Genomic DNA, 12,472 nt, shown 5'->3' with positions numbered 1-12,472 from the left:
TAGTATTCAGCAACAAGCAACGAGCATGGTCATATAGGAATCAATGAAAGCCACGTCAAACTTAGCTTCAAGGAGTCGTTTTAGAAGTGGCTTGTCATCGAACAACGCCTGGCAATCGTCGATAAACCAATTCATTATGTTTGTAGCGTTCAAAAGGATATCCCTCAACCAGGTTCCTCTGAATATTGACTCTGTGAAACGCTCATGACGAACCCGAACTTCCTCAGGAGGAACATTGTGCTTGAAAATTTCAAAGTTTAAATCACTGTACTTGGTTTCATTTGTTCTGTACTCGTAAGCATTGCTAATTAATACAGTGACATTATGGCCACGACGCATAAGCTCCTTTCCAACAAGAGCAGCAGACATAAAATGACTTCCTTCACCGTATCCACTAAAAATCAGAACATTGCTTCCTCGAGACGTGTAGAAATCCCGAGGGCCACTTCCATTCACGAGTGGATACCATGCGCGACCATGGGGTCTCGAAAAGCACCCTAAACACGTAATTTCCATATTCTGAAAATGCACCCCTTAACAAAGTATTGGCGTGTGAAACCCTACCCTTAACAAGTATTGGAAACGAAACGATACTCTTGGCAAATATTCCCTGAAATGAACCCCTAAACAAGTACAGGAATGTTTTATTGTTACGGGTCCTTCGGTCGTCGGCTTCACCTTATTTGGTTTAGTACGACCCCACCTTCTACACATCGCGTAAATTGGACTCTAAACACGAAGTGTTGGAGCAAAAAGGACATCCTTTATAAAACAATTTAATTTTGTTTTATCATCCCCGCAAAATTCGACCCTAAACACGTAATTGTCCTATTGAAATTGATACCCTTTTTTATTATTTTTGTGTTTTTGACACCCTTATCACGTTACGTACGTAACGTGCCCTATCGTGAAAAAGACATCAATTTTACGTGTTTTTTGGTCGCGCATGGTATCCACTCGTCAATGTAAGTGCCCCCCCCCCGGGTAGAAATCCATGCAGAAGAACAACAATTGTGAGAGCAGCCAGTTGCAACAGTTTGTGCTCATTCTGATACCAGCGGAAAGTGCATAAACCCGCATACACCGATAATGCAAATATTTGACATCAGATATGTTGACAATCATAACATGAACCGATTACTCACAATAATGACGATAATTGCGACAGACAATACATACACCCGGTAGGAACCGGCAGAAAGAATAATTCCTCAAAAAGCTGTGCGCACCAGAATCGGCAGACTAGCTTGGTCGGGGTAATTTAGGAGCGCCTCGAGCACCTTACTCGGTGGATACGTGCATTATACAAATCCTATATTATCATTAGCATTATTATCATTATTATAAACATATTGCCCGATATGGTACCGAAGATCATGAAGCGAAACCTTTTTGAATATACAGTGCGTATCAAAAAGGTTACACTTTGAAAAAGCCCTGGGAATTAAAAATTTACATGTGGGTAATTTTTTCACACATATGTTTGGGTTTGGATCCCATCTATACAATGAAAGTAAAAGTTTTGACAGAATGTCACACTGTCTTGAGTGATCACTGTCCATTTTTGTAAAGCTCGCAGAAATCTGTTTGCGCAAAAATTCTCGACTTCACGCTGTGTCGAGGGGAAAGGGCGATAATGTTATGTAGTATGAATTTAACTTCCTGTTATCCTTTCAGTCATTCACCCTCACTTGTTTACAAACTCCCCCAATGTCATCTTAGAATCCCAAACCCCCAATACCATTTAACTGCTAAGCCTTGACCATAAAAAGACCAACCCTCAGTGACGTCAGCTAACTTCATGGAAGAAGTATGACTCACACTCCAGCCCCAGTCACTTGCACAGAGCATCACCACACCCCTTATACCAGAGAAAGTTTGATAGACAGTGACCTGTAGACCAATCAGATCAAGTGTAGATCACTCCCATCTTAAAATAGTTACACCCCCAAAACAAGTGATATAAATAAGACTTCTTGATTATTAGAGAAGACCAACGATAGAATACTAGACCCACACTCATCCAGATAGACTGACTGACTTCAAGACTTAGACGTCCATCGAATATTATATTAACTTCACTCCGAATCTTATTCTTTAATATACTTCGAAACTATTATATTCATCGTCTCCTGTTATATCTGAATCTTCATGTACTTCAAAGTGTGAACTGTCAACTGCAACTGATGATTAAATACTTTGTGATTTGAACTGTACAACTTTCTCCAAAGTTTCTTCATTACGAGTCCCTAATTACCGATCCCATTCCCCAACACGACATGGCGGAGAACCCGGTTTTCTAATCGAGAAACACTTAATTTTCATCATGGATATGTGCTTCGAGAAAAGACTGAGAATTGCTCTCATAAAAAGACAGTTAAGATATCATTCATCCTACGAGTGTTAGCACCAGCATGATCCAATGTTAGAACCTGAGCTACACTGGATGACAAAAATCAACGACTACAATTACCACACTACAGAAACACACAGACGGAAGACAAAGACGGATGAACAGACGGAAGATACAGACGGAAGAGCAGACGGAGAATACAGACGGAGGAACAGTAGGACAAGGACATCGATGACAACACAGATGACAATGAATCTAACTGGAAACATGACAAGACGCCATCGTCAACGCCAAAGACGCAGATCACCACTACAACAACATAAATCTTGAACTATAGAATGAATGACTTTGACTCTTCCCCCGAATATATCAAACACCGGACATTACTTTAATTGTGCTAAGACTACATTTTAATCATTCTTTTGAGTTATCTTCTTTATCTCTAATCGGTAAGTGAAACCATTTTCTTTATTGTTCCACTGGCATATGAGAGAGTGCGAGAGGCTTTATTTGATTTAATGTCCATTACATGCACATAATTGTATTTTCAGTGTACACAGTTTCATTAATATGTATAATAATATTATCTTTATCCTTTTGATTTGACATTGGAAATAGCAATATTTGACAAACACTGACTCTAACCAGATTCTTAATTCTGATTTAAAATTGACCATGATGAAAATTAAACCCCATTTATGACTTAAGACGAAGTTATTGACATTGACAATTCCAAAGAATACCGAACTAGATAAGGATTAACTAAGTTTATGTAACATGTGATATTTCATTATTTCTCAAACAACATTTGGATGTGATGTAATCAAGGTAGATGATATTACGAAGCAAGAATGTTTTATATTTCAATCAAAATCATGATGATGTTGTATTTGGTTAACATTAACATGTAAAGCAAAGCATTTTCCAGTGATGAATGATACTGGACTACACATAGGCCTAATGTGTCAAGAAATACAATTTTATTTTGGTTTTTATTATTTTCTTTTAGTATTTCGCCGCTTTGTGTATAGCATGAAACTTGTCAAGTTTGAATGTACTTGAAAATGACCTATAAGACATCAGAGCAAATTAGGAGTGAAACTCATATAGAAGATTTGGTGCGTAATCCTATGACATAAATATACTTCGGAATTTGAAGTGAAAATAGAAGCACATTTCCCTATGATGAGGACGCCCACCGCTCACAAATTGATTGATTTATATAATATTGTTGCGGAGTGTATAGAAACTACTTTGGTGACATCACTATTTTCTGGAATCTTACAAGTGTGAATATGCCCTTATTCTCAACACAAGGCAAGCTGTACCCCAATCCACCTGTTCTATTACAATATTCAGACTAGTTGACAGGTACAATGACATTAATGACATAAATGACCATTACTGAGAATTGCCCTATGACCTTTAAATTCCATCGAGACCACTAAAGTTTACTGTGACCTACTGACCAACTTTTCAGACAATTGTATTTGATGTATAATGTATAAGCGAATGTTTAATGTTGTATGTGATTGAATAATATTTTGACTCCGTGTTTAATTAAGTTTAGAATAATATACATTTATTGAACAAATATTTATCATCGCAAGGTTGATTACCAAGATAAGTTTGAATTTATACTTGTCATAATGATGATATCTATCAAGTTTGAAAGTACTTGTTTATTTTGTTCTTTTATAATATGAATAAGGAAAGATATTCTCCAACAGGATAGGAATGATGGTAATGATTGAATTCTATGTTGATTGCTTCATTTGAATGAAGTACATACAGGCCTTCCTAACATAGAGAAACTGTCAATTCTAGAGCGCACCTGTTAACTTTCCGCTAATTATCATGTTGATCAGATGCTAAGATTTATATAGCATACAATTTTTTTCTTGTTATTACTGTTATTGCTTGAACTAATTTAGTGTTATAGTTAGAGTGAAATTGATCTGTATTCTTCATTAGATTGAAGGAGTTTGTACTATGTAATTAACATTGATTTAATAATATTTGCTTATTGTTTCAAAGTGCATAAGTCTGCACGAGTTAATGTATATAGTATCATTATTGGTTGATCAGTTGATTAATTTACTTTATTTCAATATATTTAGTGAATGTATTCGATGTGTTAGTTATATCTTTAGTTTAAGTTGAAATTAGTTAAGATGTAGAATAAGTTTAATCCTCTTAGTATAAATAGTACGTGTGAGAGAGAGAGAGAGTGAAAGTACAGTGGACAATTGAGATACACTATTCTGGTTTCACTCACTTTTCAAAATATCCTTTGTAATCTATTTGTATACATTTCGTTTCCCAAATGAGGAGAGGAGCCTCATTTTCCAAAGAAAGGGGATGTTATGTAGTATGAATATAACTTCCTGTTATCCTTTCAGTCATTCACCCTCACTTGTTTACAAACTCCCCCAATGTCATCTTAGAATCCCAAACCCCCAATACCATTTAACTGCTAAGCCTTGACCATAAAAAGACCAACCCTCAGTGACGTCAGCTAACTTCATGGAAGAAGTATGACTCACACTCCAGCCCCAGTCACTTGCACAGAGCATCACCACACCCCTTATACCAGAGAAAGTTTGATAGACAGTGACCTGTAGACCAATCAGATCAAGTGTAGATCACTCCCATCTTAAAATAGTTACACCCCCAAAACAAGTGATATAAATAAGACTTCTTGATTATTAGAGAAGACCAACGATAGAATACTAGACCCACACTCATCCAGATAGACTGACTGACTTCAAGACTTAGACGTCCATCGAATATTATATTAACTTCACTCCGAATCTTAATCTTTAATATACTTCGAAACTATTATATTCATCGTCTCCTGTTATATCTGAATCTTCATGTACTTCAAAGTGTGAATTGTCAACTGCAACTGATGATTAAATACTTTGTGATTTGAACTGTACAACTTTCTCCAAAGTTTCTTCATTACGAGTCCCTAATTACCGATCCCATTCCCCAACACGACAATAATCATACTGCGAAACATTTCTCATAAATCTTCCTTGCTTTTTTAGTCAAATGAAATAAAACGGATGCATTCAAGCATTTTTGTAACAATTTTTACACCCAAATTGACATTTCAACACTTAGTACGTGTGTGCAGGCTGGATCTCCGGACATAACTGAATCTGAACAAAAGTTTATATCAAACATCTCCAGCATTTCTTCACTAAGTTTTTGTAATTTAAAGTGGGTTTACATTTCATTTTTTTCATTTAATACTTGTCTCTCCACACTTTACCCAAGCTTGACAATAATTAATAAAGTAAAGAAAAAAAGCCTAAGCCATTTCATGTAAATCATAGCTCAGTGTAAAGCAAACATCTATATATTTTGCTGGACTTGATATGTTAAAAAGAATTCATCCTTTTGTAGAAAATGATACTCTGAAATCATTATATATGTGCCTAATTGAATCACAAATGAATTATTGTTGTGAGATATGGGGAAATCGTTTACAGATTCATGTGGTTCCAAAAAAGAGCAGCCCGTTTGATCCTTAGATGTCACATATATACCCCATCTAAAGAAATGTTTTCAAATCTAGATTGGACGACCTTCAAGTACAGAATCATCTATTTTCGATATTTATTTGTTTATAAATGTGTTCATGGACTCGTACCAGAATACTATTCAAATTATTTTCCGGATCTAAACAAAACCCATTCGTAAAATACGAGGCAGTCCGTCAGACACGATCTTGTTATTCCAAGGTGTCGTTCTGATTATTGCCAGCATTCCTTATTTTACGCCTGTCCAAAACTGTGGAATAGCTTGCCGGTCATCATACGGGAATCGTCATCTTTAAATTAATTTAAACATAATCTAAAGAAACATCTCAGGTCCATTGACAATTAAGGTTTACGCTGGCACGTACTACTTTGTAAAATTTATGTATTTGAATGTTTGAATACCATTGAAATAATCTCTCTAATTTTGCAATGTTTATTATTGATGTCGTCACAATTCAGCTTGTATTGCATTTTTTGCATATGTTATATTATTTTGAATGTGTTTATCTGTAAATATTTTCTGTTATTACTTTCTTGTGTATAGGGGCCCCATGGGAGATCAACTGATGTTGAATGGGCTACCCCTTATTGAATGAACAATAAAGAATAAAGAATCGTCACGATGGCCTCGGTGTGTGGGGGTGGGGCGGGGCGCAATGCACTCTATGAAGTGTTTTGGGTAAGGACACAGGTCAAAAAGGGTAAAAGATATCTTCAAATCAATTTTACTAGCTAAATTACACAATATGTTCTTCATGATTAAGGTCTATATTTATTCGCATAACTATTTCAAAGTTCTGCGCAAATCATTTTTCACTAATTTTTCAAAAGTAAGTGGTGCTCACTCAAGCAGAAATATTTTTCGACAGTTATATCATCATTTGCTTAAATGGATTTGTACCAAAGTTAAAATGTGGATAAATCTTCAGGATTTTACAAATCTAAATTTACAGGATTTGTTTCTAAGTCACGGTGTAAACTATTTTTGATACGCACCGTAGAACCTCTCTCTTTTACCAAAAATAGAATAGCAGCCATTCGTCAAAAACCTCCTTATTGGAATTGTGACAATGAAATACATGACATTTTGATTTACGTTATTCTTGACATGCGCTTGTCCAACTCCTATAATTATGTTCACTCGCTCGATTCACCAGCTCGCGCGCTAATATGCACATTGATCACGATAAACGCTGTAAAATGCAATGCTTCAAGGGTTTGAACACTTCATATCTCAACACATTAAAACATCGCACAAGGAAGACATTTAAACATAAATAACCATATGGTCATATTGGTTTGGGAGTACTGCCATGCAGTGTTTGAAAATATCATCTCAATATATTTTTTTATCACCCCATTCATTTATCGGATAATACCTCTCTGAATTTACAACGTCATTCAACTATCATTATAGGTCTGCATCCGATGATTAAAAAACAAACTAAAGAACGGTGTTCTTTCTTGAAAACTAAATCTTAACTCATCAAATTAGACATTGATGCCATTTCCAGGAAACACAATTCCTAGTCGAAATCAATGATATCGCAACCTTGGTTTTGTTTTTATTTTTGAATTCCATCATCGGCCATGACCATGTCCAATGAGCATTATTTTGCAAATCAGGGCGCTGTCTGTTGCGCAACATTTGATTGGCACACACACTTATTTCTTCGCGGCTATAAGTTTTGGTAATAGCCTATAATTTACCAGATTTTCAAATTAGGAAACTGTAGAAGATACAAAATGCAGATTTGCGTGCACTTACCCTAACCGCCCCTCCAAAAAGTAAATCCTGGCTACGCGGTTGGTATAAACATGGACCTACTAGCTGTGCCTTGTGTTAGACAACAATAAAGTACTCATACTTCAAGTTCGAACCTCTAATGCAATTTTTGTCTTTTCTTTCTCTGAACTGCTCTGAAAAGGCGCTTTGAGGACCGGGCTTAATGAGGATAAGATGGAGACTATATACATAACAAGTATTGCATGGCTCTTCTTCTTTTTATCATTATTATTATTTTCATTATTACTATTATCGTGTTTGGATATATAGGCTCTCATTGCCATATTGGCATGAAAACCCATAATTGGCGTGTTAATGTGTGTATATATAGGCCCTAATTGGCATATGATGAAACACTCACCTGACTTAAATCATTTGCTGGTTCCGCAGACAGACCACCAACTGGTATCACATGTGGCATGACTGGGATTGGATACTCCATGGCGAAATCAACATTAACCAGGAGAAGATGCGACCTCTGGTAGAGCTGATAGAGCTGAAGATCCGGACAAATGCCAAGGGTTTGTTGGATACTGGAGGTGGAATCAGTGGAAGACGTCATCCACACCGAAAACACGAGGGCGACACTGTTAATAACCCTCTGAGAAAATGTCATCTTATTTGTAAAACCGGTGCTCCACTCTGGCACGAAGGCAGTGTTCGAAGGGTTTCCATTCACGCGGGGGAATGAAGTTCATCCATGTGGTAGCCATGAAGGAAACATGTCTCTTTGCAGAGTATTCCGCAACAAGCAATGAACACGTCCATACGGGATCAACGAAAGCCACATCGAAGTTTGCTTGACGAAGTCTTTTCAGAAGGGGTTCGTCATTAAACAATGCGTGGCAATCATCGACGAACCAGTCCAATACGATCGACATGTTCATGAAAAATTCTGTCATGGCGGTTCCCTCGAAAACCGACTTTGCAAAATGCTCTTGACGATTCCGAACAACTTCTGGAGGATCATTGTGCTTGAAGATTTCAAAGCGTAAATCCTTGTATTTGGTTTCGTTTGCTCTGTGCTTGTATGCATTGCTAATCAGCACTGTTACATTATGACCCCGACGTATCAGTTCTTTTCCAACTAGAGCTGCTGTCATGAAATGACTCCCTTCGCCATATCCACTAAAAATTAAGATGTTACTTCCGTAGGATACTTCTATTAGGCCTAATCCAAGAACAGCCATGATTACTGGATAGAGAATAACCATCTTTGCATAGATCAAACCGCTTCAGCCTTTCATTGTGGCTTGATCAAGCGATGCAGCGGACTTTGGTCATGTCAATATCAGATACGTTATTACAAAACAAAATCATATACACAGTTGACCTAATATTCAACTGCCACACACGTGTACCTCGGGACATGTACATAATACTTGATTTTCGAGGTGATCGAAAGGGTGACGTTCAATTCAATGAGGCAAAGTAAAATTGAAAAAAAAGACTAGTCTCTTTACGTTTTCACTGATCGAATTAGATTGTAGCCGATATTGGTACAATATCTAGGCTTTCCGAAGATTGGTCATTATTCTTCTTTTGTAAATCGTATGGACTAAATTTCAGGACAGTATTTTTTTTAATAAGAAGTTTTTATTTGTCAACAACTTCAATTCATACAAGTCATAAACAAAATAAAATACATACATCAAATACAATATATCTATACAAATTAATATATGAATACATTGTAAACTCAATAACACTTTACGTATTCTCCGTTTTCCTTGAATGTTACAATAAAACCCAATAAAACTCAACGTACTCATTTTTTTCTAGTGTCAAAATATTCACAGTATGATGATCAGGCGCATGCAAATCGTGACTCCAATGGGTTTCAATTTTGTGTAGCCTTTGTAACAAAATAAGAAAATAACGTGGTGTCTCTGTTACAATGAAAAGTATTTATAATGAATGTGCTTTCCATAAATGTAAATCTTATTGTCATTATTTGAATGTTAAAATAATGATATTATAATCATGATAATAATAACAAAATGAATATTGTAGATCGATTGAGCGCAGGGGCTATTATTATCCTGTTCTACCTCCTGAAATGCTTGTTGATTATCATAATTATCATTGATAATGTGATTATTAATGAAATTGTTAATGTAGTCATAACCATATTTGGTATTATTGGTTTTGGAAGTAATATAGATAATTGCTACAGATATTTTTATTCACATATGGGCGATTCCATACGTTTTGTACGGGACATTTTGACAACAATTTTTTAGCCAAATGCTTGCGCAATGAAACATTTTTTTGTCAATAATAAAGCTAAAGTTGATCATGTAAAAAACTAATAACCGATTAACACAAAAAAATCATTATGGGTTAATAGGTGAAAATGTTGGGTGTCGCACGGGACGCAGAAATGACCTACGACACCCAACCTTTTAAGCTTTATTACCATGATTACCACAAAGCAAAGTTCTTCGTTCGTTTGAACAGCAGATTGAAAAATGTTGTGAAAATGGCTGATTTTCTAGCATGGAATCGCCCTCATATACACACACGTACGTGCGCATATATATATATATATATATATATATATATATATATATATATATATATATATATACATTGTAAGGAAATGGATATGGATGAAGAGAAGAGTGTGTATATGAGGGCGATTCCATGCTAGAAAAATCAGCCATTTTCACATTTTTCAATCTGTTGTACATGTATAACTTTACACACACACCCTCACACATACATAATATACAGTGCGTCCCAGAATAAACGAAACCGAGATTTAGCGATCATTTATCATAACTTAATCATAAATAGAATAGACAAATGACCTACCAATTTAAAGCTTAGAATCTCCTCTTTCATCTGATATTACTTAGGTTATTTCTTATTCACGCATGAGTGAGCAAAAACAATTTGAAGAAAGGATACCAAAAACTCATTTGGCGGGGGTTATCTGGGTTTCAAAAAGAAAACCACATTTCTGAAAAGTTCAATATCTGCTCTTTAATTTGGTACCAAAATTACAAAAAATGGTCAAGAAATAAAAAAGTTCTCTTCATTTGAAATAAGGCTTGTATTTCCATAATTTCATGAGATAAACGTGTTTTCACCGGTTTCCCACAGAAGCTTTCGCATGGTGAACAAAAGATTTAATGCATGGCTGATCGTCAACAAAACAGAGTGTCCAGAGAGTTTGAAAGCCATCCTGGAGAACCTCTTCATTTAATGAAATTACTGAAATTCAAGCCTTATTTCAAATGACCAGAACTTTGTTATTTCGTGACCATTTTCTGTAATTTAGGTATCACATTAAAGAAAAGATATTGAACTTTTCAGAAATGTGGTTTTCTTTTTGAAACCCAGATACCCCCCGCCAAATGAGTTTTTGATATCCTTTCTTCAAATTGCATTTGCTCACTCATGCGTGAATGAGAAATAATCTAAGTAATATCAGATAAAAGAAGAGATTCTAAGCTTTAAATTGGTAGGTCATTTGTCTATTTTATTTATGTTTAAGTAATGATAAATGATCGCTAAATCTCGGTTTCGTTTTTTCTGGGACGCACTGATGCAGGAGGTATATATATAAAGTCAGGGTTGTCGATTCCATATCAAAAATACATTTTCGCCAAATCTAATATGCAAATCATGCTATACTAACCTGAGCTAGGTCATTTGCAGGTCCAGTAGACAGGCCACCAACGGGAATCAGATGTGGCATGACTGGAATCGGATACTCCAATGCGAAATCAACACTGACTAGAAGCAGTTGTGACCGTTGGTAGAGATCTTCTGCCTTGAGATCTGGACAAATTCCATGAGCATGTTGGATAGGGGTATAAGAATTGGTAAATGTCACCATCCATTTTGAGACCATGACCATGATGCAGTTGGCAACGCGCTCGGTCAGTGTCATCTTATTGGTGAAACCGGTGTTCATTTCCCCTACAAAGGCAACATTTGAAGGATTCCCATTCACGCGGGCAATGTTGTCATTCCATGTGGTAGCCATAAAGGACACGTGTCTCTTGGCGGCATACTCGGCAACAAGCAACGAACATGGCCATAGGGGATCAACGAAAGCCACGTCGAACTTTGCTTGAAGGAGTCTTTGTAGAAGCGCCTGATCGTTGAATAATGCTTCACAGTCATCGATTATCTCACCCATAAGGCCTGTCATGTTCCAAAGGACATCCCGCAGGAAGTTCCCCTTGAATATCGACTCAGATAATCGCTCAAGGCGACCTCGAACCTCTTCTGGGGGAACATTGTGCTTGAATATTTCAAAGTTAAAATCCTTGTATTTTGTTTCGTTTGCTCTGTGTTCGTACGCATTGCTAATTAGCAGAGTGACGTTGTGGTTTCGACGTATCAACTCCTTCCCAACATGAGCAGCAGTCATAAAATGACTGCCTTCACCGTATCCACTAAAAATCAGGATCTTGCCACCTTGGACAACCTGAAGAAACAGAAGAAGAACTATTGAACAGATTGACGCCATTGTTGCCAAAGTGAATGATTAAAAAAAGGTCTTTTCATAAGCCTTTATAGTGCCTTAACGCACTTAATTCGCTTTGTCAATATTTGTTTTTTGAAGGAATCTACTGTACATCATTTGAATATAATGTGATCTTTACCCGAAATCGATAATCACGCACGATTATCGGGATAGGGGACATGCTCCCTCCATATTTGAGAGGGGGTGACTGTGCTGTATATTCACCCTTCTAATAATTTAAGGTCGAACATAATAATACTTTAATATGATGAATCATATGACAACTATGATGTTAAGGA

The 12,472-nt window shown here is 36.3% G+C and overlaps 1 protein-coding gene across 2 annotated transcripts in view; it reads right to left on the bottom strand.

The window, feature by feature from the left end:
• LOC121424485 (UDP-glucuronosyltransferase 2B31-like) overlaps nt 1-12,219 on the bottom strand; it is a 28,988-nt gene extending 16,769 nt beyond the window's left edge. The window contains exon 1 of one of the 2 annotated variants that reach the window (XM_041620189.1): nt 11,337-12,219. In XM_041620189.1, the coding sequence (XP_041476123.1) occupies nt 11,337-12,176 (840 nt within the window). In that variant the 5' untranslated portion in view covers nt 12,177-12,219. Of the gene's footprint in view, nt 1-8,051; nt 9,104-11,336 lie in introns of those variants that run through there. The other variant, XM_041620191.1, reaches the window with a different exon arrangement.
• Between the last annotated feature and the right edge of the window lie 253 nt (nt 12,220-12,472).

This window comes from Lytechinus variegatus, chromosome 11 (genome assembly GCF_018143015.1).
Source record: "Lytechinus variegatus isolate NC3 chromosome 11, Lvar_3.0, whole genome shotgun sequence".
Classification (NCBI taxonomy): Eukaryota; Metazoa; Echinodermata; class Echinoidea; order Temnopleuroida; family Toxopneustidae; genus Lytechinus; species Lytechinus variegatus.
The sequence above is the reverse complement of the archived record's forward strand: the minus strand, read 5'-3'. Positions and strand labels throughout refer to the sequence as shown.